The sequence below is a fragment of the Acinonyx jubatus genome, chromosome C2 (assembly GCF_027475565.1).
Source record: "Acinonyx jubatus isolate Ajub_Pintada_27869175 chromosome C2, VMU_Ajub_asm_v1.0, whole genome shotgun sequence".
Lineage (NCBI taxonomy): Eukaryota > Metazoa > Chordata > Mammalia > Carnivora > Felidae > Acinonyx > Acinonyx jubatus.
Window position 1 is genome coordinate 10654954 of NC_069384.1, and position 26906 is coordinate 10681859.

Sequence of the window (26906 nt, forward strand, 5' to 3'; positions counted from 1 at the left end):
TTTCATTTCTGTTGGGTTTATACCTAGGAAAGGAATTGCTGAGTCCTGCAGTAACTGTGTTGAACTTTCTGAGGAAATTTCAAGCTGTCTTTCCAAAGTGGCTGCACCATTTTACATTCCCACCAGCAGTATAGGATGGTTCCTAGATTTCTCGAATCCCGTATCACATTGTATTTTATGAATTATCTCTGCATGCCTATTACTTACTCCACTTGGATTTAAGCTCCTCCTCACCACAAAACGTCCGTAAGATTGTCACAATGGCAACCCGGTCTAATTTCACACCTTCCAAAGAACTCTACACTTGAACAGAGTTACCAAGTATTGGGCCCTTACTGGATTCTTACCATATATGAGGAAACTAGAATTCAGGTTACTCGTCCAAGTAATTAACAGCAAAGCTGATATTCAGACCCAAGTTTTGACTGTACCACGTGGTCTTTCACGGTGAAAAAAAATCTACCTATTTTGCAGGGGGAAAAAGAGAGTCTTATTTGAGAATTCGTGCTTTCCCACTATAAACTCGCCAAAGGTAGGGCGCAATGTTTTGCTTCTTTCATTATCTCCTCTTGTGCGTAGCACAAAGGGGTAACTCAAAAATTTACTTCTGATTACATAAACTTTGAACAATGATATTATGACTAATAAGCTGAAATATAACAGTAAGGTATTGTCGTCATGGTCTAGTCCAATCCTTACTGCGACTATATGTGATAATATACGGTAAGCATCTAACCACTTGCCAATGCCCTCGGAGCCACAGCCACCACTGAATCTCGCTTAAATCCCCCAAAGTTGGCCTTTGTGCCTCAAAGCGTCACCGCCTGGGAATCAGAGAAGCGCTGCCTCTCCAGCTACCATCCCGGCGCCCAAGACGCAGCCTTGCGCCTTTCAGGTGACACCAGCTGGCTGCAAAGCGGCACTGGTTGACGAGGCCCGTGCCCCTAACCAGCATGGCCACCGTAAGGCTTCGGGGTGAGGGCGGCCGAATGAGGATCACGTGAGGAGAATCCCGTTCCTTTATTGGCTTTCTCTCCTGGGCGGGCGGGATACAATCACCCAGCGGGGGGCCGGCCTTAAAGGGCCCCGCGGCTGTGTCCTTCCCGAGCTCCGCCCCCGGGGCTGGGCGGGGCCGGCGCGCGGAGGCCGCGTCCGGGGGAGCCGTGGTGACCGCCGCCGGCTGAGACGAGAGCCCGAGGGGGTTAACCGCCGAGTCGGCGCGCGGGAGAGCGCGAGGGGCGCGCGCACGAGCCCGGCTCAGCCGACGGGAGCGCGCGGGCTCAGGCGCGGGGATGGAGGACGCCGTGGCCGGGCCCCGGCTCCGGGCGGCGGCCGAGGCGGCCGAGGCGCGAGCGCAGCCGGGGGTGACGCTGCGGCCCTTCGCGCAGTTCTCGGGGGCTGCCGAGGCCGACGAGGGCGGCGGCGACTGGAGCTTCATCGACTGCGAGATGGAAGAGGTGGACCTGCAGGACCTGCCCAGCGCCACCATCGCCTGCCACCTGGACCCGCGCGTGTTCGTGGACGGCCTGTGCCGGGTGAGGGCCGGGCCGGGCGGGCCGTCGGGTGGAGGGCGGACACTTGTTGCCCAGAGGAGGCGGCGCGGGTCGCGGCGCCCAGGTCCCGGCCGGCCAGGGGCAGCCTCTCCAGCCCGGGCCACCGGCGGGGCCGGGAGGCGACCCTCGGGGACGTGGCGATGCCCCCGGCCGCCCTGCCGCGGTCCACTCACGGCCCGGTGGGGCGGGGGCGCGCTCCCGGAGGGTCCCGGGTCCCTGAGCACCTGCCGGGCCGCGCGCGCAACCCGCAGGGGGGCTTTCAGCGCCTCGCCTTTGATGGTGGCGGGTCACCACCTCGCAGACAAGCTCCTGCCCCCGGGTGTCCACTCGGGTGGGGAGAGTAGGGGTTGGGGGGAGTGAAGTAAGAGACAGTCTCGGGATGAATTAGCACCCGGCGTGTCCGGGAGCTCGCAGGGCCACCCCTGGGGCATGTAAGGTAGCGCGGCACTTACTCCTTTGGGGAAGGGGCTCCCCTCATTCATCGGGAGGAGGAAACAGACGTGGAGAGGCGACGTGACTCACTGTTCATAAATAGGACAGCGTCTCTGCATTCTCAATCTGCACTCTTGGAAGAAAAACCAATGTTTGGGTGAGGATCTGTGGTTGCTCATTATCCTGTGGCTGGCCAGTTTCGGTCGAAGGGTGTTGAGGGGAAGGGACCCATTCTCTAGGCCTTTAGAACAGTCGGGAATCTTGCTCTCTGAAGGGGTGACTTGCCACCATTGGGACACGCTATACATGGGGAGTTGATTTTTTTTTTAATCCACCCAGTTTAGAAATTTAGGAGGGTGAGGGGGCAGGTATGAGTAATCAATGGTGGTGGCAGGGAGGAGGAATTTATTTCCAATCTACAGTTAGTGTGCAGAATAGGATTTGGACAACGCAGGTGTTGCAGAATAAAGCCTGTCTTTAAGAGATATGCCTCAGGAGGAGAGCAGCTGTCAAAAAAAGCGATGCTTTCCATGCTTGGCTCTGGGTCTGCGTATACTGTCTATGAACTTGTAGTAGGAGGCTGTTGCCAAGAGGTGCGCCACTGTGGAACCGAGAATGGTGTGCTGGAGTCCCATTTATTTGTAATTTATGTGCCCATCCACTTTCAGAAAGGATTTACAAGGGCCGTGTGCTTAGGCAACTTCCTGTGCATGCTTTCTAAAGCAACAGTTGTCGTAAGTGCGGGGTCCCGCTCGTCTTACTCTAAAACCTTTTCTCTTCCCGCGGCCAAGGTCTAACTAGCATTTCAGGTCTCTTTCCCGGGGGTCCGAGGCTGTCCTTCTGATGGAGCCAGGTCAGGTCATGTAAGACTGCGTTTATTTGCTTGGGTGTCTAGCAATTCGTTGTTTTCCAGTTTTCCCAGTAAGTGTGGGGGGCATTCCTGAGATTGCTTTGTATGAAATTTGGTCCACTTTGCTAGCTATTCGTTTATAACAAATGTTGGCAACTCTGCTTGGGCCAGGCGCTATTCTGGGCTCTGAGGGCACAGCAGTGAATGGAACAGCAAGTCTGCCTTTCGGGGCTGACCTTTTTGTGGGCGGCAACAGACAGTGAACAAATATTAAATATGTCACGAGGTGACAGTGCTATAGGAAAAAGTAGGAAGGAGGAGATAGGGGAGGAAGGAGTGGAGGTCTGGGAGGGGAGGGAGATTGATGTTTTAGTAATGATGATCGGGGAAGGGCTTACTAAGGAGGGGATATTTTGAACAGGCACTGGGCTACCATTCACTCCTTCATTTATTCTTTTGCGGTTTATCGAATGCTTACTACGTTCCAGGCACTGTTTGGGGCCCAGTGAGTAGAGGGGCGAACACAGTGAGCTTCCTGCTGATGTTCTAGTGGTTGAAGGGGAGGGGTTAGGTAACAGAGGAATATAAGGGAACAGGGTCATTTCAGATAGTATGAAGTGCAATGGAGAAAGTAACAGGATTATAGGCTAGAGAGCCACCCAGGGGAGGATGGGGGCTGAGTCAGAACCAGTCTTCACGGGAACACTGTGGTGGTTGAAGGGGTTTTAGTGAAGAACTGATTAATCGCAGCAGGACTAAGAGAGTCCACTGGGCGGGGGGGGGGGGGGGGGGGGGCGGGGGGTGGTATTGAGGGGAGGAAGTGGCATTGCTGCTGGCACCTGGGGAGAGCAGCGGCCCGGCAGGAGAGGCAGATGTGAAGGGATGCAATTGAGATGCTGTGGCAGGGACTGGCAGGGAGGAAATACCCCCGCTTGCCCTGGCTTTCTGATCTCCTTGGCTGAAGCCAGCTGGCAGCCAGGAGGCAGGGGGGCCCCGAACAATACAGTCCCATAGGTGGGCTCAGCCTTCCAGAGCTCGGAGAAGGGGAGAGAGGGCAGAGAAGGGCCCTGGGGACGATGCAGGCAAAGAGGACGTGCAGAGAGGAGTCAGCATGGGGCCACCTTAGATGGAGTGGCCCTGGAAGGTGTCTCTGCACAGCTCGGATTGGGCTGGCAGGAGGAAGCTCCCGGTGCAGATTTCGCGTGGCTGGCCTCCAGGCAGAGGGAAGAGCCGATACAGAAGTTCCAAGGCAGTGGTGAACTGACTGAATTCAGAAGGCGCAAAGGGGCCCTGGTGGCCGAGTGAGAGATGGTAGGGGGAGACTGAGGTTCGACACAGCGGGGGGAATGGTTCCATGAGGGGCCTTGGTGGCCATGGGAGGGATTCGGATGTTATTCTAACAGCCAAGCTGAGTGGAGAAGGTCTCTTGGACAAGGGGAGTGGGGGGTCAAGAGAGGAAGCAAGGAGACCCCCTTGGCGGCTCTTGCCTTTCCTTGTCCCAAGGAGCTTTGGAAGTGTTTGGACTCTGATGGGGTGTTGGAGATGGACCAAAGGACAGAGACTCTATTTGAGTCTGTCAGAATGGAGGTGGGGGAGCTTTATGAGCTTTGGTTGTGCATCCATAGGGTCCTGTAAGATGTCACACAATTGGCGAAGACACAAAATTCACTGGGCTAGTCAGAGGCTCGGAGGGCAAATAGTTCTGCCAACCGAGGCGGTGAGAGCAGAAATCCCCGTGTGGCCTTTGGTGAGCCTTCCAGTAAAAAGAGATTTCTCCTTTAGCTAAAACCATCCCTCTAGGTGGGAAGGTGTGGCTTCTGACAGCCTTATTAGTTTAAAGGCTTTTCTCTCTCCCGTCGGGCCAGATCACCCAAAGGTGGTGTAATGAAAATGTCCTTCTCCATCAGGTCAGTGTGGTCTGACCCCTAGTGGGCATGCCGCTAGCTGCATTGCTGACAGAAGTTGCAGGGCCAGCAGGGGGTAGGGTGTCTGGTGGTCCCCTCTCATTCAACAGCCTCTTAGAAGGCCACCTGGATGAGTGATGGTGGCTTAGCTTGTTAGGGGATGCTAGAACAAAATGCCACAGACTGAGTGGCTTATAAGTAACAGACATGGGGGCCCCGGGTGGCTCAGTCAGTTAAGCGTCCGACTTCAGCTCAGGTCACAATCTCGCAGTTCAGGAGTTCGAGCCCCGCGTCGACCTCTGTGCTGACAACTCAGCCTGGAGCCTCTTCAGATTCTGTGTCTCCTTTTTTCTCTGCCCCTCCCCCGTTCGCAGCCTGTCTCTCTCTCTCTCTCTCTCTCTCTCTCTCTCTCTCTCTCCCAAAAATAAAATAAACATAAAAAATTAAATAAAATAAATAAACAACAGACATTTATTCCTCACCATTCCAGAGGCCAGCACGGGTGGCAGCCCTCTTCTGGAATGCAGACTTCTCGCTGTGTCCTGAAGCCATGGCAGGGATGGGGAGCTGGGGCGGGGGGCTCTTTCATAAGGGCACTGGTCCCAGCCAGAGGGCTCCATCCTTGACCTAAATACCCTCTAAAGTCCTCATCTGCTAATACCATCACCTTCAGGGGTTAAGATGTCGGCATGCAAAATTGGGGGGACCACAAACACCCAGACCATGGTGGATGGTGGGAAGGAAAAGGGCTGTGCCAGACTGTTCACCCAGGCTCGTATTATTCTCTCAGTCCCGAAAGAAAGAAATCGACCTGAGGCACCAATTCATTTGGGAATGTATATCAGAGGTCATTTTCTAGCCCTAACAGTTAGGTCTGATAGGCGAAATTTGTTTCTATTAGCTGGGTCATCATCGATGCTGTAAATAATTTACAATGAACGTGTTCATTAAATGCTTATCTAACACCTAACTGAAGCTGTATGGTCATTAATTTCAAGTAATATTACTAGAGATTTGCACCATTACAAATGAATGAAGACTTTTATTAAAATAAAATTAGTTCCTGTTGTACAGATATTAATGTAGCATATCCCATTACCGTCCTCTTTTTGCAAGACTGTTTTTGCTTTACTGAAAAAGCAAAGCAGCACTTTGAACCAGGAATTACAGGTGCTTTGGCTTGTCGGCAGTAGTCCACTGGTTCCCTAGAATAAAAGCTAACTAGAAACTTAGAGGAGTTCTCAAAAAATGCTCTGTGAGTTTCCCAGCAGCAAATATAGTTCCATACGGTAATAGGAAAGAATACCGCTTTATCTGTTGTCTGAAAGATGAATGCATACTTGATTCTTTTTAATGTTTATTGATTTTGGGGGGGGGAGGGGCCGAGGAGGGGGTGTGGGGAAACAGAGGATCCGAAGCGGGCTCTGTGCTGACAGCAGCATACAGCCCGAAGCGAGGCTTGTACTCGTGAATCAGGAGATCCTGACCTGAGCCAAAGTCGGATGCCCGACCACCTGAGCCACCCAGGCACCCCTGTGTATTAGGTTGCTAGCGCTTTGCCCAAAGGCTAAGTCAGAACATATTAATCATCAAAAAAATGACTCTTCTCTAGTGAATAAACTCACCTTCCTTAAAACAGATGCCCACTTAAGATTTGTGACACAGACATGACTTTCTTTTAATAACAGGAAATATTCCGAGAGCCCTAAAAGGAGTTTGAGTGGTGGCTTTGATTTCTCTCTATCAGTGACGACTGATCGCACCTTAGCTACATACACGAGAGTCCCTGGGGAGCTCTAAAATCGTCCAGACCCAGGCTGCCCTGACCAGCTGCAGTCTCAGGGACTGGGAACCGCCTGGAAAGAATTGCCCGGGAAGCTCCCCCAGGTGATTCTAATGGGGAGTCCAGGTTGGGGACCGTTGTCCTACCTGGAAGGGGTTTTGCCTGACCGGAGGCGTTGTTGGGCCATGCAAAGATCCTTGAGTAATTGGCCGCTGGGTTCCATTTTGAGCCAGATCTGTGCCTCGATTGGCTCATGGCTAAAGTAGAAGTCAGGCCCGTGATCTGACGCCTCCCTTCTCTGAGTGGTGTTTGACCTCGTAGCTGGAAAGCAGGGTGATTGGCTGTCTGCCCTAGAGCCCTAGCCTTTGGGAGGTGACACGCGGGATCGGGGCGTGTGCTTTAACCTGGGGTTGCCTCCCTTCGCCTCCGTGCGCCTCCCTTTCCGCGGCTGCTCAGTCTCCAGATGTCACATGCTGGACTTGTCTTCCCAGAACCGATTTTTGTAGACAGGATACCATTCAATAGGAATTGGATGATGGAGATGGTTTTAGTGTCCGTGTCTGGGGTAGCATGGCTGATGCTACTTGGGGGCTGACTTCTGCTCCCAAGACTGTGGGCACTTGGCCGTGTTTCTGCCTCTTCCTGTTACAAGTCAGTCTGTGGCAGCGTGTCGTGAGATGTGACATTCCAGCTGGACAGTGGCAGTCGGCTTCCTCTGCAGTGTCAAATCCAGGCATTCTCAGGCCATTTTTAGCCTCACCCGAGTGTCATAGGCATGTGGTTTCTCAAACTTGAACCATGTGTAAAACAGCCCCGACACCCACCCCCAAAGAGTAGAGAGATGGTAAACCAATATGGTATGGTTTAATTTCTTTGGAAATGTTCAGCATGTTCTATGTTAAAAAAAAAAACAAAAAACAAAAAAGCCCACAAAAACCCCAACCGTGTGTTTCATCCGTGCAAAGTTTATTTTAGAATTTATTCACTATATCCCTAATTTTAGAATTTCTGACTCTTACATAAATCAAATGATTTTTTATATCCGTGAGGTTCCTTGGGTCCCTCCCCGTCACTCGTCGTGGGAGCAAGCGTGTGGGTCGCTTTCAGCTCTGTCCCCTACCACCGGGCACTCAGCAGCAGCAGCATCCGCTGTCACTGCCCTGCAGCCGGGACTTTCTGGGCCCCAAGACAGTCCCAAAAGGGAACAAAACACAAACCGGCCTCGTGAGAGAACAGAGTAGCTAAAGCAGAAGCTGCTGGAGTCTGATTCCTGTGTCCACATTTCAGGTTGTGTTCGTCGCCTCTTGACTTTTGAAAAAGGTCCTCAGACAGTCCAGTCCACGCTTGTCATCCCTGCCGCCTAAGGGGACCCGTTTGCCGGGCTGCGTGACTGCATCACTCCTGGGGGGCAGCAGCCAGCTGTGCACACACAGCAGTGTCGCACATCAGTGTGCGCATTGAGGGTGGCAGCGGAGATAGGCCCCCGCGGCCCGCATTTTCGGTGCCGATCGTCAGGACCCCTTTCAAGGACTGGGGGGGGGGCGAGTGCCAGTCATTTGAAATACAATTCGGTTGTGACAGCGAACTTTTTTCTTTTCTTTTCTTTTCTTTTCTTTTCTTTTCTTTTCTTTTCTCTTTTCTTTTTAATGTTTATTTTTGAGAGAGGGCGTGAGCGGGGGAGGGGCAGAGAGAGAGGGAGACGCAGAATCCAAAGCGGGCTCCAGGCTCCGAGCCGTCAGCACAGAGCCCGACACGGGGCTCGAACCCACGAACCGCGAGATCATGACCTGAGCCGAAGTCGGACACTCAACCGAATGAGCCACCCAGGCGCCCCTACTTATGTTTTTTTAATGTCAAAAGATTTGATGGGGTTTAATATGCTCCCCTCCCCACTGAAGTGCGCGCGAGAAGAGACAGTGCCGCCTGCTAGCAGAGGGCATGGGTCTGAAGCAAACCTTCACCACGCGGGTCCACAGTGGGAGTCTGAGGATGCTATTTCTCCCACCGTGCCTTAGTTTCCCCACCTGTAAAGTGGGGGTGGTGACAGTACGTGTTACGATATACATAAAATGCTTATCACTGACTAGGACGGAGTAAACATAACCACCTGCGTTGGTGTATCAGTTATCTACAGCTGTGCGACAAACCAACTCAAAACATGGTCGTTTCTTTAGAGAGAGTTGGGGAGGGGCCGAGAGAGGGAGAGAGAGAGAATCCCAAGCAGGCTCCTCGGTGTCAGCACTGAGCCCGACGTGAGGCTCGAACCCACGAACCGTGATCTTGACCTGAGCCGAAAGCAAGAGTCCGATGCTTCACCCACCGAGCCGCCCAGGCGCCCCAAGACATAGCGCTTGAAAACAATACATTTCATTATCCCACGGTTTCTGAGGGTCAGGATTCCAGGGACGGCTTTGCTTGGCGCCTCTCCCTCCAGGTCGGCCTCCTCCGAAGGCCACGCAGAAGGAGTGTCTGCTTCCAGCCTCCCTCACGTGGTTGGCCGCAGGATTGCCTTTCTGGGGGGCTCCTGGGCTGAGGGCCTCACCTCCTTGGTGGCTGTTGGCCAGAGGCCTCCCCGGTCTCCTTGCCATGTGGGCGTCTCCGCAGGGCACCTCCCGGCCTGGCAGCTGGCTTCCCTCCAGCGAGCGAGGAAGGGCACGTGACAGGCGGGGGATCCGCAGTCCTAACCTCAGAGCGGAAGGAACCCCACCACTTTTGCCTTGCTCTGTGGGTGAGAAGTGAGGCCGTGCCAGGGGCAGGGGGCGCCCACCAGGGCGGGACTCCCGGGAGGTGGAGGTCCCTGGGCCATCTCAGGCTGCCTGCCGAGGGAGCTCATCTGTTAAGACACTGTTTTCTTTGTAAACTCTTCTGACTGCTTGGAGCAGCTAACCCTCAAGTGCTTATGAAGGTTTTTTTCTAATCTGGTTTTTTTTTTTTTTTTAAGCTTCAACCCTATAAAAGTTCTTTTCTCCACAGTTTTAGGTGGCACCACTGAACATAAAATACCCCATTGATAGGATTATAGCTAGGTTATTAGGTTTCTACAGCATCAAAAGCTGTTAGCCACTCCGTTTCTGAAAGGAGAGCTCGGGAAACTGGACCCATTGACGTTGGGAAGGGTCAGGACAGTATGTTTCCTTTCGGTGCTAATTTCAGCAGGTGTGGGGTGAAACTCCTGTGTTAGTCCTAACCAACGCCATAGGAACAAGTATTTGAGGCTGGCCTGAATTCAGATTTAAAAAATGAAAGTGTCGGTTAGTTCAGATAGCCGAGTTTGGATTTGTTTTCACTCAACGTAACAGTAGCGTGTTTTCCTTCCCCCCTTTATATTTTTTTGTTAAACTTCCTGCTTTATTTTATTTATTTACTAAGTTTATTTCTGAGAGAGAGAGAGAGAGAGTGTGTGTGTGTGTGTGTGTGTGTGTGTGTATGTGTGTGTGTGCGTGTGTGTGAGAGCGAGGAGGGCCAGGGGGAGAGAGAGAATCCCATCCCATGCAGGCTCCACGTGGTCAGTGCAGAACCCAACACAGGGCTCAAACTCAGGAACTATAAGATCATGACCTGAGCCGAAATCACATGCAAGGGGCAGGGGGCTTAACTGATCAGGAGTCAGATGCTTAACTGAGCCACCCAGGCGCCTCTCTGCTTTATTTTAAAGATGATAAAGTAGTTCCCATTCATTACGGTGAAGTTTTTTATGTGTAATATATTTCTTTTCATCTTCTTATAAGAACTCTGCGCAGTAGGTACAATAACATCCCCGTTGCACAGATGTGGAGACTGAGGCCAGCAGAGGCCAAGTAGCCTGTCCTAGGTCGCATAGCCAGGAAGTGCTGGTCCTCTGATTCAAGCCTCGTTTTGGCAACCTCTAGAGCTTGGGCCCTCGTCATCTTACAGAGTACAGCTCTGCACATGAATTTTTCATGTCTTTCACATCTTATTGAAACCCCAGGGCTGCTCGGTGAAGAAAGTATTTTTATCCACAGGAAACGGAGGTTCAGATGAGTTACAGCTCTGTTACTCCTTCAGCCATTTATTTATACTTAACGGTGTATCCGAGTTCTCTTGGTATATCAGTGACAGCCATAGTGATGTTCTTGTGTTCAAGCAGAAGGCAGGGCCTGGGCGCTGGAGCCAGAAAGACCTGGATTTGAACCTTGGCTCCATCACTTCATTCATTCATTCATTCGTTCGTCTGTTCGTTCATTCATTCGTTCATCCATTCATTCAACAAACGTTTACTGGATGCCTATTCTGAGCCCTGTGCTGGTTTTAGGACCAGTCCTGGGACCCCAGGTGAGTCTCCCACCCGCACCAAGACCCCGCCTCCTTGGTTGCAGAATGAAGACAGTCATCCCCACCCCACGGTCATGGTGACATCAGCATGAGGGGGCGCAGCCCTAGACAGCCTTTGGTGAGTGACAGACACCAACCATCCCCACCTTCATGGGGCTCACAAGTTAGCAGCAAAGACGCAGAATTAACTTTTGATTCCTGTGTGTTATGGTCAGTTGGTCAACGTAACCAAAGCACTTAGTAGATCCATAAAAAACCACATGTCGTTGGGCAAGTTATTTAACCAAACCTCAGTCGCTTCCTCTATAAAGTGAGCAGGTTGAATTGGATAATGTCTGTGAGGCCATTTCTGGCTCTCGAAACGATATGGGTGGCTTTACACTCTTACATCAGTGGCACATGGTTAGAACAGGGCCCATTTGCCCTTTGCTCCCCAGCACACCCACATGTTAAAATCAGACTTTTCCAAGCAGGAAGTTGCTCAAGAAGGGAATTTCTCTAGTGTGAATGTAGTTCTCTTCCATCCGGCTCTCCCACCTGTAGGGGAGGCAGAACCTGACCTCTACTCATCCTGGGTTTTCGGCTGTGGCTCTTTAACAAAAAGACAGATTAGTAAGAGAAAAAACAGACCGTTATTACTGGGTGCCGTGCATGTCACAAGGGAGAAGCCTCAACGAAATGGAACTCGGCTTATCAATCCTCTTGAACAAAGAACGACATACTTGCAGAGGAACGACAGGGCGGAGAAAAGCCATTTCAGGTTTCCAGGGGCAGCCGACTGTGGAAAGGTAAAGATGTGGGAGGAGTAAGGTTCCTCTGGTGTCTTCTCTGGGCTGATAAAGAGTCTGGAGTTGTCTCCAGTAAAAGGAGACTTTACATGCTGCCTTTAGGCGGAAAAAGAGGGAGGAGATAGAACTTTATTGCCTTCAGCTCAAAATAACTTTCATGTCAAAGAGGGATACTTGGGGGGGGGGGGTGACATATTCTGCTTCCTTCACACCCATACCCGAGTCCTACACTGGTCAGTGAGAGGCCTGTCTGCGGGTTTGTAGCTGCAGAGGACGTGAATTTCAGTCACTTAGAAATTTACATGGGGCTATGTGAAAGAAACCTGTGTCAGAGAGCGTTTAACTGACCGCAGCACTGATTCTGTCCATTCAGCATTGGAGGGTCTGCCAAAGAGAGCCTCACAGGGCCGGGCCACTTATGTGAAATGTTTGTTCTTACAGTCTCTTGCTTACTTGGGACTTTTCCAAATCTCCTGATGGCTATTACTTATTGACAGGTGACAGTATGTCCCATTTGCACGTCTGATTTATGCCCGTCGTCCCGGGAAAGTTATCAGTCGTACCCCTTTGACTCTTAAGTTTGGATGATAAAGTACAAACTTAGTAGTTGTACAATTAATGATAAGCAAGCACCCTGTCTATGAAGCACCATTTGTTCCAAATATTTTATGCACATCATTTATTTTTTTTTTAAGTTTATTTATTTTGAGAGAGAGAGAGAATGGATCCCAAGAAGGCTCCACACTGTCAGTGCAGAGCCCGACGCGGGGCTTGAGCTCACAAACCATGAGATCATGTCCTGAGCCCAGGTGAGGCGCTTAACCGACTGAGCCCCCCCAGGGGTACCCAGCACATCATTTAATCCTTCTTACAACCTTCTAAGAAAAATACTATCTTTGCCTCTTTTGTGGAAGAAGGCTTCTTCCCCCTTTGCAAAACTACTCAGCACATAGAATCCTGCGGCAATTGGGCCTCTGACCGTGGGCACTCTCGCAGAACCAGGGCAGGAAGGGCCCCTCAGCCCACACCCTGCTTTTCTCTGAGGAGGAATCAAGGCTCAGAGAGGGGATGATGTCTCCTCAGGGGTGCTCCCGGGACATTGGCTGGAACTAGAACAGGTCTCCTGGCCCCTACCCGCCGCCTTTTGTACTGCCCGTGTAATTCCCCGGAAATAACGTCCTCCCCTCTCCCACCCCCGCTCCACCCAAAGAACCCAGAGCGCATGAATGATGAGGACAGCTAGAGACAAGTGAGCCAGGACAGGCAAAACTATCCCAGTGCCACTGTTAGGGGGCTGCCACAGAGCAGGGTATCCGGGGCCCCTCCTGGCCCGAGAGGCAGAGAGCTTTGCCCCTGAGCCAGTCCCATGCTGTTCAAAACACCGGCACTGGCCACCAGGGGGAAGTAACTTCGCGTATGTTCTGCGATGGAGCCTGTCTGTTGACTTAGACTTTAATTCAGGCATCAGGACAGAAAGTCCATTTTCAGCAGGAAGAAGTCACGCCTGTACCGCAAAAGAAGCTATTTAAAGATTAGTGTGTAGTTGAAACTTTCATGCGGGGGGACCGCCTCCCCTGCCCACAGAAGACCAAGGGAGTGAGAGCCACCTCCCGAGTGGCCCCTTCCCTGCCGCTGGGCCATGCCGGGCCTTCGGTGGGAACAGGAAGCACGGGGGCATGTGGTCCTCCTACTCCAGCCATGCCTGGTTCGAGTGTGGCACTTCCTCTGCCTCAGGCTCCGGTTTGAGGTTTGTCGGGACTATGACTCCAATTATCAGCAGAGGGGCACCTGGGTGGCTCAGTCGGTTAAGTGTCGGACTCTTGGTCTCAGCTCAGTTCATGATCTCACGGTTTGTGGGATCGAGCCCTGCATCGGGCTCTGTGCTGACAGTGTGGAGCCTGCTTGGGATGCTCTCTCTCCCTCACTCTCTCTACCCCTCCTGCACTCTCTGTCTCTCTCAAAATAAATAAATAAATAAACTTAAAAAAATAAAAAAATAATAGTTAAAACAATCATCAACAAAGGGGCACCCAGGTGGCTCAGTCGGTTGAGCATCTGACTCTTGATTTCAGCTCAGGTCACGATCTCAAGGTTTGTGGGATCGAGGCCCACATCAGGCTCCTTGCTGACAGTGTAGAGCCTGCTTGGGATTCTCTCTCTCCCTCTCTCTCTGGACCTCCCCCACATGCACGTTCTTGCACACGTGCTCTCTCTCTCTCTGTCTCAAAATAAACATTCGAGTTATCAGCATAAAGAAATACAAAGGGAACTCATTCAGATGAATCAGACCCCATTTCAGAGATAATGGGAATTGTCTGAGCTGGCTTCCGATTTTAGGTTACCACATAGACTACTTACAAAAGTAAAGCTTGTGCTGGCAGATCGGTCTCCAGACCTGTGCAGCGGCAGGAAGTGTTCTCTCACATGGGAGCCCCTGTCCTGGGGTGAACGTAGCCTTCAAACTCAGCCCCCTGTTGATCCCGACACAGGATTTCCAGACTGTTTTTATTTTTAAAATCAATCCTGAAGTGGTGTATTTCTTTGAAATGGTCAATAAATTTGCAGGGGACTAACACTTTGACCCTAATTTGCTCTGTTTTGTCAAATATTTATTCTTGACACGTACTGGGAAATAACTGCTCGTCGGCAGAATACTTTGTAGCCTCCCCGTTTGGAGCATTTCAGTTCTGTAGAGCAAGTTGGGGAAAATGACCTGGTCCTCCACGTGGTGAGCCTGCCTGAGACGGTGGCGTGAGTGAGGTGGGTGGGAGGGAGAGACATTGTATGGGGAGGATGACTCCCCGCATTTGCTGGGGGTGGGGGGGTGCATTGTGCAGAGGACAGAACGGGGCGGTACATGCCTCAGTAGAGGCTTAGTCACCTCGAGGGCTGTGGCCGAGATTCCAAGCTTCATCTTCAGTCTGTAAAAGGAGGGCGAGGGGGTGCGATCACCTTTCCTGGATGCGGTGAGGCGTTAAATACAGCACAGCAGTGTCTGTGCTAGTATCTGAAGGCACGAGATACTCCAAAAGTATTTGTTTTGTCTTTATCAACGACCCCACTTTAACGGCCATGATTATATTACTGGATGATGATTCGTGTTGGGTTGCCATTTAATTTGTTTGTTAACTCATTCCCTTTTCATTTATTTCCTTTTCCTCCTTCATTTTCTCTACTAGATAGCACAGGGGCCACACTGGCAGGATCACCTGGTGGCAGGTTCCTTTGCTGCTTGGTATTAATCTTAACTCTTATGGCTCCGCTGAAAGGGGAAAGGTGCAGGCGTGTGCGCCTGGAAGATCCTTAAGTGCCATTTGTCACGGGCACATGCCTACCTTGCTTTAGAGTCCTGAATGCTTAAACGTGTTATGATGTTGGGAATAGGAGGGTGGGTCCCAAAGCCAAGTCAGCCTGAGTTCAAATCCCAGCTCTGCCAGCAACTGGCTGTGTGACCGACCTTGGGCGAGTGACTTTTTTGTGCTTTGGTGTCTTTAAGTAGGCCTCACTCCCAGCCCAGAGCCCGGTGCGGGCCTTGAACTCATGACCCTGAGATCAAGACCTGAGCTGAGATCAAGAGTTGAAGAACGCTTAACCAACTGAGCCACCCAGGCATCCCTGGTCTCTTTGTTTTTAAAATGGGTAATCAAAGTACCTACCTCCCGGGGTTGTGAATATAGGGAATAAGGGCAGGTCACCCCAAAATGTGCCACTTTGGCATACTGACTATTTTTAAAAAAGGTTACTTAAGAGACGGCCTGTGCAAGAAGACACTCAGACCGCCCTCTGCCCCTGTGAAGGCAAGATATAATCCTCCCATGCAGAAGGTACCCTCCCTGTACTAGGAGGTAAAGAGAAGAGACATCCTTATCATCAGAGAGAAATTCGGGGCTGAGAAAGCTGTACAAATAACCCTGTTACTTTTTACTAACTTATGACCCTAGTCCAAATGCTGATTAGAATTCCTTACTAATTAGAGGTGACTGGGTGGCTCAGTCGGTTGAGCATCCGACTTCAGCTCAGGTCGTGATCTCATGGGTTTGTGGGTTTGAGCCCCATGTTGGGCTCTGTGCTGACAGCTCAGGGCCTGGAGCCTGCTTCCGATTCTGTCTCCCTCTCTCTCTGCCCCTCCCCTGCTCGCACTCTCTCCCTTTCTCTCTCAAAAAAAAAAAAAAAAAAAAAGAATTCCTTACTAATTGAAGCTCCCAAAAGTTAAGTTTTTCTTTGTCCTGTCAATTCCTTACAGATGTATTGTTTCTTTGTCTAAAAAGTATGAAAACTATATGCCTTGGTCATTTCTCTGGGTCTCAATTTCACTATTGGGTCTCCATGCACCCATAATAAAACTTCTCCTGTTAATCTGTCTCAGGTCAAAGTAATTTTTGATCCGGCTGGAAGACTTTAAAGGGTAGAGGAAGAATTCTTCCTTCCCTAAATAAGGATAAATATAAATTGTTAACATTAAAAATAAAACTCCATATTATATGTCAAGCGTACCTCAATTAAAAAAAAATAAACAGTGGTGTCCAGGTAACTAAAAATAATAAAATTAAAAATAAAATAATGTAAATGAAATAAATTAAATAATGCTGTTAGTTATTTTACCAACAAAAATGCGTTAATTCAGGAATAACAGAATTGCAATTCCAGAGAAGCAAACTAAGGCTAAACCACAGCCAAGCCTGGAGAACAAAGGAGAAGAATGTTCTTTCATAAAGAAAGGGGAGGTTGGGAGGGCTGTGTAAACGAAAAAGCCATTGGCCTAAACAGGGAATTCAAGTATTGTGGCTTCTCATTGGCTGAGCTGTTGCTGGGGCAGGAGAAACCCTTTCTTCCTCCTATTGGCTGTGATCAAGTAGTATCCTTGTGCAAGGATCCTCCCTCCCTCCCATTTGATGGGAGGTAAGGTGTTAGCACTCCCCCTTCTGGCCTCCCATTTTGGCGAGGTTTCCCTTGATTAATTTTCACAAAATAAAGAGCTAAGAATAACACCAGGCTCAAAGTAAGTGTTTAGTACATGCTAGCAATTTTATTAAAACTAGTCTTAAAATTTAAATACTACAGTGTCTGAGTCACTCACTACTATTTATCCTGTGCCTAGGACAGTGCCTGCCACACAGTAGGCACTTAATAAATATTAAGTACGGCGGTAGAAATAAAACACTAACATAAAAATGAAAGTATTGCTCTTTTAAGTCCATTAAATACTAAGCCTTATTTTCCCAGGAGGTTCCCGCACATGGGAGCATGTGTATGAGATTAACTGGCTGAGGTGCTGCTCAACATTAGGAACACTGTAGCAGGATGTGTCACACCAGGAGGCTAGCATGGCCTGTCATCACTTGTAAAAGCTTAGATCAAGTATGCTTTAACATGAAATGAACTCTGCTACAAAGTTGAAAACAACTTAAGAAACAAAAGGCTGTGGGGCGCCTGGGTGGCTCAGTCGATGAAGCCTCTGACTCTTGATCTCGGCTCAGGTCATGATCTCACCGTTTGTGGGATCGAGCCCCATGTGCGGCTCTGTGCTGACAGTGTGGAGCCTGCTTGGGATTCTCAGTCTCCCTCTCTCTCTCCCTCTCCCCTTCTCTCTCTCTCAAAATAAATAAATAAACAACAGCAACAAAAAAACCCCGAAACACTGTAAAAACAAATCTCAAGACAATGGATGTAAAAATCCATGAGCCCTAAAGCATAAAATCATTAATGCTGATGATGAGAAATCCTAGGGGCGTCTGGGGAGTTCAGTCAGTTAAGTGTCTGACTTCGGCCCAGGTCATGATCTCGCGGTTTGTGGGTTCGAACCCCGCGTCGGGCTCTGTGCTGACAGCTCAGAGCCTGGAGCCTGCTTGGGATTCTGTGTCTCCCTCTCTCTCTGCCCCTCCCCTGCTCACTCTCTGTCTCTCTCTGCTCTTAAAACTTAATACACATTAAAAAAAAATCCTAGACTTCCCAGCACAATTTTTATTCTTATTTTTATTATTTAAAAAAATTATTTTTAGACATTTATTAATAAATGTTCGGATTCGGAGTGACAGATTCCAAAGCAGGCTCCAGGCTCTGAGCTGTCAGTACAGAGCCCAACAAGGGGCTCGAGCTCACGAACCGTTGAGATCGTGACTAAGCCGAAGTTGGATGCTTAATCGACTAAGCCACCCAGACGCCCCTTTCCAGCACAATTTTTAAAAAAAAATTCTGTAATTGAAAAGTAAATACCATGTTTGCTAGGGAGTCTTTCACTCTCTCTTGCCCTCCCTCTCTTCTTTCCTTATATACTTTCGTTTTCTCCCCCTCTTTTCTCTTTCACTGTTCAGAGAATGCCTTTTAGGAGACACATCTTTCCAGAAATTCACTGTCATCTGCTAAATCTCCACTTACTGCACCAGCCAGACTCTAGCACCCTTGATAGAATGTGGCTGGTCATTCTCTGCCAAATCTTGTCCCTAAGAGGGCAAAATCAACTTGTGATCTTATCTCTGAATGCTGCCCTGGTTTCCATTACTTCGTGCCAGGAAAGATGACCTTCCTTAATGAGATGCATGCTGTCTGCTTAGTACTCAGCGGCCTGCTGTGCTTTTAATTAAATGAACCAATCTTTAAAAGCTTTATGGTTAGCCCCACAGCAGCCTGTCACCCCGCAGTCTGTCCCCGGTTACAGTAATTCCAGATGATTACATCAGAGGGTGGCACCAGTAGGGACTGAAGGTTGGACTTTAGCACTGTATGATCTGGGCTCATACTTCTTAGAGCCAGTTCTCTGTGCTTTGGGCCCAGGATAACTCACCCCTTAACCTTCTTGCCAGAGAGCACTGCCATTCTAAGCTGGCTTTAGCAAAGAGTTTACGCACCATCGCGCTAGGTCCACAGCGTGCTGGTGTAACAGTATCTAATGGCATTAGGGAGAACTTTCTGAAGAGCACAGCTCATAACACATTTCTGAGTACCAACCATGGGTTTTTTCATTCGTCTAGATTGCTGTTTGGTCTGAAGAATAATTCATTATAGAAGTAATACTTGGCCATAAAAATAAATAAAAGCACTTGCTGAAAATTCCCCATCCTCTTCTCGCAACCTGTTTCTTAAAGCTAGCCTCTGTTAAGTTTTATGTATACTGTTTCATGCATGTTCTATGCATGCATCAATGTGTATGTGGTGTAGATAAAGAGATAAATGCACTTAGATATATACCATGTATGTATATTCATGCAATGTCATACTATACGTTCTTTTGCTACTTGCCTTTTTAAAATACTGTGGCTATCTTTCCAACAGACTGCATTTCTTTTGATGGCTCCCTGGCATTTCAATATAAGAATATAACGTTAAAAAAAAAAAGAATATAACATTTAACCACAATTCCTACTGATAGACATTTAGGTTGTTCGTGGGGTTTTCCCCCTATAGAAACATTCTTGCAAGCAGCTCCTTATACATATATCTTTGTTTACTTGTGCAAATGTGTGTATTACATTTCTAGAAGTGGAATTTCTGAGTCAGAGGGTTTAGTTTTAGTGATTTTGCGTATCAATAGATGCTGCCAGCTTGCTCTCGAAAATGTTTACACTCCTGTATATTAACCCCTACACTGGATCAAACTTCCTCTTTCCCCACATTCTTGCCAACAAAAGGGATTCTAAAGCATTTTAGATCACTGCCAAGATCGTCGTTCAGAGGTGAAAAATAGTATCTCTTTGTTTGAACCCGTTTTTCCTAAAGTAGGAACAGGGTTGATCATCTTTTATGCTTCTCGAACTCTTGTTGGGTTGTTGTTGTTGTTGTTGTTGTTCCTGTGAGTTGATTGTTCATATCTTTTTGCTACTTTTCTGGTAAGTTTGTGGACGTAAGAATTTGTAAGAATTTCCTGTATATTAAAGAAATTGGTATTTTATCCCGTATATTGCAGACATTTCCCCCAGTTTGCCATTTGAATGTATGTGGTTTTTATCCCACAGAAATAAATGGTTACTCTTTTTATTTGTAGTTCAGATGTGGAACTATTTTTTGCCTTCCAGTCTTCTGGGTTTGTCTCATACCTACAAAGTCCTTTCCTGGGCCAAGATGTATAGGAGTATGTTTTTCTATTACATTTACATATATATACATATATGTATATATACATTTATATATACACTTATACATATATATATATATATATTCTGATGTTTGCCATTAATTCATTGGGTATTTTGGTATAAGGAGTAAGGCAGATTTCTGGTTTTCTTTTTGCATGTTACCTGTGCATTCCAGATCCCACAGATTTGAAATACATGTCGGTATTAATCAGGGTGTTAATCTTTTTTCCCATTTCTGAACCTATTTCATGCTATTTTAGTGGCGTGGCCTAACACGTTGGCCTTCTTTAACAGTTATTGGGTCTAATTCTCCCCCATTCTTCTCTCTCAGCATTTCATTTTCTAGCCAGTTTCATTTCTTTTTTTTTCTTAATTTTTATTTTTGAGAAAGTGTGTGTGTGCAAGCAGGAGAGAGGGGAGAGAGACTCCCAAGGGGGCTCCATGCTCAGCGTGGAACCTGACGTGGGGCTCGATCCCACGACCCTGGGATCGTGACCTGAGCCGAAATCAAGAGTCCAGTGCTCAAGGGGCACCTGGGTGGCTCAGTCTGTTAAATGTCCGACTCCGGCTCAGGTCATGATCTCACGGTTTGTGAATTCAAGTCCCACGTCGGGTTCGGTGCTGAGAGCCCAGTACTGAATGCCTCGGATTCTGGGTCTCCCTCTCTGTGCCCCTCCCCTGCTCATGCTCTGTCTCTCTCTCTTTCTCTCTCAAAAATAAATAAGCATAAAAAAAAAAAAGACTCCAATGCTCAGTTGACTGAGCCACCCAGACTCCTCAAACTCAGCATTTTTTATAAAACAATGGACTCTTATTATTTTATTTTGTTTTGGTTTTTAAATGTTTATTATTTTTGAGAGAGAGAGAGAGAACGTGCGCACACAAGTGGGTGAGAAGCGGGGGGGGGGGGGGGGGGGGCCACAGAGGATCCCAAGCAGGTTCTGTGCTGACAGCAGAGAGCCCAGTGCGGGGCTCGAAGTCAGGAATGGCGAGATCCTGACCTGAGCCAAAGTCTGACACTTAACTGACTGAGCCACCCAGGCGCCCCTCAGCACCTTTTAAATGACAGCATCTCACTTGATTTACGTAGCTCCGTCAAAACTTGCCATTTTGCTCAACCAGCTGAGCCACCCAGGTGCCCCTCACTTGCTTATTCTTCGTAAACTTCAGAATCATTCATTCTGTCACGTTCAAACTCTCCTCCACCCCCTACAAAGAATGGATAAGAAGTGCAACAAGCAAGCCTGTTAGGATTTGGAGTGAGATTGCTTTGGGCTTACAGTTATTTAAGTGAATATTCGCATCCGGAATGTTACATTTCTATAATGTTCTACCTATTTGGGCCACCTTTTTGCCACCAATAGAGATTTGACATTTTCTTCATGTAGATCCTGTCTGTTGTTTGTAGTTTGTATTCATGTTTCAGATTCTTGGGTGTAAATATTTTTTATGCAAATGTAGGAAATGTATTAAAATGCGAGCTCTCTTTTACTATTATACTGACTTCTATTGTCATGTGAAGAAAAGTGTTGTTTCTATGGATTAACTTTGTAACTAACCACCACACTAAGCCTCTTACTGTTTCTAACCGGTTCAGTTGATTCTTTTGTATTTCCCAGCTGTAAAGTCATATCCTCTGAAACTAGTGATAATTTGACACGTGCTTTACAAACTTGTGGCTTAATTTCTTAGCCACATGGCACTCTAACAATGATTATAGTGGTGTCAGATGGCATCTTTATCTTGTACCGAACTTTTAAGGGGCGTGTGCTCGTATCTTACCATTGACCATAACCTTGGGATGGCGGTATGGTAGTTCAACTCACCTGCAAGTAACTTTGATGAATACGGTCCTTTCCTGGTCTAAACCTGCTTGTGCACAACAGACACATCCAGCTCTCTTCTTGCTTTTTTTGTTTGTTTGTTTCAATGTTTATTTTTTCGTTTTTGAGAGAGAGAGAGAGCAGAGGAGAGGCAGAGAGAGAGAATCCCAAGCAGGCTCTGCACTGTTGGCCCAGAGCCTGACGCGGGGCTTGCACCCACAAACCATGAGATCATAACCTGAGCCGAAATCAAGAGTTGGATGCTTAAGTGACTGAGCCATCCAGGTGCCCCAAGTTCTCTTGTTGCTTTTAAGTAGACTTGATCCTCCTTTAAAGAAGTGACTGGATGGGGCGCCTGGGTGGCGCAGTCGGTTAAGCGTCCGACTTCAGCTCAGGTCACGATCTCGCCGTCCGTGAGTTCGAGCCCCGCGTCGGGCTCTGGGCTGATGGCTCAGAGCCTGGAGCCTGTTTCCGATTCTGTGTCTCCCTCTCTCTCTGCCCCTCCCCCATTCATGCTCGGTCTCTCTCTGTCCCAAAAATAAATAAACATTGAAAAAATAAATAAATAAAAAAATAAAGAAGTGACTGGAAGGATGTTGTATGAACCATATGTCTCTGCCCAGTCTCGACACTGACCAACCCACCAACTCTGTGTTGATGGAAAGGTTCTTTATCTGTGCTGCCCAGGGCAAGAGCCACTGAGCCTAAGAAATGTGGTGGATACGATTGAGGAGCTGAATTTTTTATTTTATTTCACTTAGATTACTTTAAATTGTCACATGCTATTGAGCGCTCAAAATGTGGCTGGTGCTGCTGAGAAACGGAATTTCTTATTTTCAGTGTAAGTAACTTTAACTGAAATAGCCACACACGGCTTGTGGCCACAGAACCGGGCAGCACGATTCCGCTTTCGTATCGTGAGAGGATAGGATGTGAGCTCTGGAAACCACCTGGTGGCCCCTCGGTGCGCTCAGAGAGGTTGAGATTGCAAGCAGTCTCGCGCGGCAAGTTCATGGCTAACGGCAAAGAGACGCCCAGGCAGGCGCCTCGTTCTCCTCTCAAGCTTTTCCCACTAGGCCTGACCCCCACCTTCCTCCTCACTTCCTGTTTCCCTTCTTGAAGTGACAACCACGTCGTGGGGTGTGCAGACCAACAAGCGGTCGGTGAACGTGCCAGACCCCGCTGACTTCTTCACCGGGTGGGTTGACCCTGAGGCTTGCGCCGTTGGTGAGTTTCAGCTGAGTTTCCCTGCTCTGCTCTGCACGGTTCCCTTGGGGTTCGGGTGGTGCGGTGCTGGAGCCCATCCAAGAGCCCATCCGGGTCCTGCGCCTGGCCTCTCGGCAGGTGGGGTTGAAGGCAGCCCTTGGCACTGTGTTCTAGCATCCTCAGGAGATGCTAGTAACCGTGCCCTCTGGGTCCACATGTATTTTCTAGTCTTCTTCCTTCAAGACTGTGAACATGCGCACTTCCAGCAACACAGCAGCGTGTGGCTCCTACCCCTGTGACTGATCCAAACCAGAAGAGCAATTCGCGTCTGCTGAGTTGGGGTGTGGGGGGAGAGAATAAAGAAAGGAGAGCGTTTAGGAAGGCCCTCGGGGCGGGGGCGGGGGGCGCCTGGGTGGCTCAGTCGGTTAAGCGTCTGACTTCAGCTCAGGTCACGATCTCGCGATCTCTCGGTCCGTGAGTTCGAGCCCCGCGTCGGGCTCTGGGCTCAGCGCTTGGAGCCTGCTTCCGATTCTGTGTCTCCGTCTCTCTCTGCTCCTCCCCCGTTCATGCTCTGTCTCTCCTTCTGTCTCAAAAATAAATAAACATTAAAAAAAAAAAATTAAAAAAAAAAAAAAAAGGAAGGCCCTCGGGCCAGGGCTCCAGCCCAGGGTGGGTCTCCCGGTGACAGAGAAACCATAGTGGTGCTCACAAGTCACTTGGAATTTTCCTACTTGAGCCGACCCTCCGCCTCTCCCCGTGGAGATTTCCTAGGCGGTCACTTTGGGCCACAGCTGGCATTCTCCTGGACTTTCCCTTCCTGCCAGCCACTCATTCACATGAAGCAGGAGTGACCTTACCCCACGAGGGACTCCTCACTCTTTCCGGTCGAGAGGAAGACCCGGCGCTCACACCCGGAGGTCGTTGGTCGGAGCTTAGTGGTGACGGTGCCAAGTGCTTGCCCTGCCACTCCCTCATCGTGTGACTCTGGGCAACTTGCTCACCCTCTCTGTGCCTTGGCTCACTGGCCTGGAAGATGGTGATGGCCACCTCGTGGGTAGGGCCGCCATGAACATTCCACGAGTCCGTAGCTGGAAGGTGCTCAGAGGGCCCGGCTCCCCAGTATGTCCTCCACAGATGTTAGCTCTCCACACAGGGGACACTCTCCCTGCCCCGAGGGCAGGTGACCTCTAGGCTCCATCCGCCTCTGCCCCTCGGTGAGAGTCCTCCGTGCAGGCGTATTGAGAGCACTGCCCGGGTATGTGCAGATGGCTGCACCAGTGGCCCCCAGGGAGTCCCCTTTCCTGGCCCGGTCACATGCATGTCTCAGTGGGGCAGAGGGACAGCTGCTTTCTGACAGCAGGGTCCCAGGGCCCTTGGGGCGGCTTGTCCAGCACCAGCGACCCCACTGGAGCTGTCAGGACGCTGGCTCACGGGCCCGTCCGGGCGGCGCGTTGGTCTGGGGAGTGATGCTATCCCAGGGGCGGGTGAAGGAGTTTGCATGTCTGAACCTGTTTGCCAGCTGGGAAGTCAGCTCCCAGGTAGGAAAAGGACCCGCCTCCCGAGAGCAAGCAAAGCCCAGGGGTTCTGTTTTTCCCAGTTTCCACAGTGGCTGAGATGGCAGGGCCTACCTGCAGAGCCTGGCCTTCGGACGGTTCCCAGACGCTGGAACTTGTGGCGAATAGACGGCTTGTGTTCACTCCGGGCCGAGTCAGTAATTTGAGAAAAGGTCAAACTCGGCTTGAGCAGAACACAAAATCACTAGGATTCTAGTCTTTTGCCCCAGGTGCTCTTTTTTTTTTTTTTTCCCCCCATGGTCAGGCAAGACCTTGAAAGGTCTTGGTGTACTTCCTTAGAGTTTAAAAACTAAGTCATTGTCCTCCAGCTCTGGTGACTCTCTTTTCCTGTCCCCGCCCCCGCCACCAGCACATCCAGAGAAGGGCTGTGGTGACTTTTCCCCAGCCACCCGCTCAGCACCTACTATGTGCCAGTCCACACAGCAGCTGGCTCCTCTGTGTGTTGTGGCCAAGTAAATGCTTCTAGAGCCTTTGTTCTGTGCCAGGCACTATTGAACGTGCTTCGAAATATGGACACATCCTGACACACACACACAGAAAAGCTGTTCTCGTCTCCATTTTATGGATGGACTAACCGAGGCCCCCAGAGGTGAGGTCGCCGGCTCCGTGTTGCACAGCTAAGTTGGGGGCGGGGCAGGATTTGAGCCCAGGCTGTTCTATCCCAGAGCCCAGAGTCCTTGACCACTGCCCCCTGCTGCCTCTTCATTCTGGCCCCCCGTTTAGTTTGATTCCAGCATCCCTGTGACGTACACACTGTCGTTACGTGTGGCCTGGAAAGTTCCTGTGAAGGCTGGTAGCCGGCCTGGGATTCAGAAGCGATGCCCGTGGGCCCAGATCCGAACACTGCTGCTCCCCGGGCACCCGGCTGCCCAACCATCATTGCCATCTGAGCCGCTGGACTTTGTCTCAGCCCCTGCCCTCACGTTACACCCATCAGGTCAAATGCACCTGACAGACTCTCAGGGGCTCAAGGCTCCCCTTCAAGGGTACCTCTCTGCTCATCTTCATGAAACAGTCTCTTCTTTTCCAGCTGCGTCTCTGACTGCAAAATCGTTCTGTCTCCCCACGTGCTTGTTTACTGGTTCTGTTTCCTCTGGACAGTTTGTATCCTTTGCCTGATTCAGTGATCGGACTGTCGAGTTTAGGTAGATCTAGTTTCCGACTCAAGGGTCAGGGTCCTCCAGTCTCATCACTGGATACGTAACATTTCAGTACCTTTCCTGTTTTGCCACGATTCTGAAAATAATCACTTGCCTGTGGTGCTAAATAAGAGCCTAAGAATGCAGATGTCACCCGTCGCCCAGCCCTCCAGCCTCAGAACAAAAAATAAGTGTCAGCGAGCAGTTTTTTCCTACACGGGCGACAGAATTAAAAGCATGCCTGGGGCCGTGGTTGCCCAGAGCACGAGCCCCTCCTGTAGTCTGTACACCTGCTGCTTGAGGGCAGGACTCTCCCTGGTGGTCGCCCTGTACCCCGACCTAAGACCTGGTGTGCAGGAGGACTCCATCAGTGTCTGTCCAGGGAATGACAGCAGGCAGCTCACACATATTTGGTGGGAAGGGGGACCCAGGAAGCCAGGAACTAGCCCAGAACTTTCACAAAGAGAATGCCCACAACAATTTTCTTCTGTCTTCTAGACATTTTACTAAACCTACCTGCTGTTCCGGAAGCTGTGCGTGTCCTTCCTCTGCGCTTGGCTCAGCAGCCAGGGGGCTCCTCACCCCGACCCTGTGGCCCATTGGGACTCCATGCTTCCATCTCTTGGGGACTCGATGTCTTCACCTATAAAGCTGGCACGGCTGTTTCTATTCGAGCTGCCTCAAGCCCCCTCCCTCGCCTAAGAGAGAGGCCGAGCAGGCTCATCATCCAGGAGCACTTCCCATGCTTAGTATGCGCAAAACAGAGCAGACACGCTCGCTCGGTTAGGATCCCTTTGACACAGCTCTAAGGGAAACTCGTGATTCGGGGTGACTGCTCACCCATGTCATAAACCAAATCTTATTCCTAACCGTTTGATTTATTTTATAATCTGTGACGACGCACTTAGAGGATCGGCCGAGGGAGGGTGAGCTGGCATATGGTGAAAGTACGCTGTGCCTTGTTTGGCAGTCGGTCGTAGGTGCTCTGCAGGCTTGTGGCCGGCGGGCCGAGAGCTAATTATTAGTATCAGGTCGAAACACGTGGCATTGCCAGTGTCTGAGCATTTTTCACCCAAAGACGTTGGCGCTTCACTATTCTGCCCCTGTCCATGACCAGGCTGTCATTGGAGACCATCTCCATAACTGAGCAAGACTGAAAGCATCATACGAAGTCCTACCGTGTGCAGACTGGGTCAAGTCCTGGTGTAATCTAGGTGAGGGAAGGTCGATCTCATTTTAGAACGAAGGCCACCGAGGTTTATTCGTGATTCCGCTCAGTGTTGGTGCAGAGCCCATGGGCACGGGTCTTCTGTGTATTGAAGCCCTCGTGACTGCTCAAGGCCCAGCGCCCATCCTCCGGGTCTTTATGTCCCCACACACTTAGGAGAAACAGCGTTACAGTCCATTCCCATGTCCTCCTGGAGCTCCACTTAAGTCCAGCCATTGAGGCTTTCCTCTTATTGGAGATTGGCATCTCTGTATTAATCACTAG

At 49.8% G+C, this 26906-nt stretch overlaps 1 protein-coding gene across 1 annotated transcript in view; it reads left to right on the plus strand.

The window, feature by feature from the left end:
- The first annotated feature begins 1193 nt into the window (after window positions 1-1193).
- The window catches only part of RCAN1 (regulator of calcineurin 1), a 100501-nt gene continuing 74788 nt past the window's right edge, over window positions 1194-26906 (plus strand). The window contains exon 1 of the mRNA XM_027041650.2: window positions 1194-1535. Within this exon, the coding sequence (XP_026897451.1) occupies window positions 1293-1535 (243 nt within the window). The 5' untranslated portion in view covers window positions 1194-1292. The remainder of the gene's footprint in view (window positions 1536-26906) is intronic.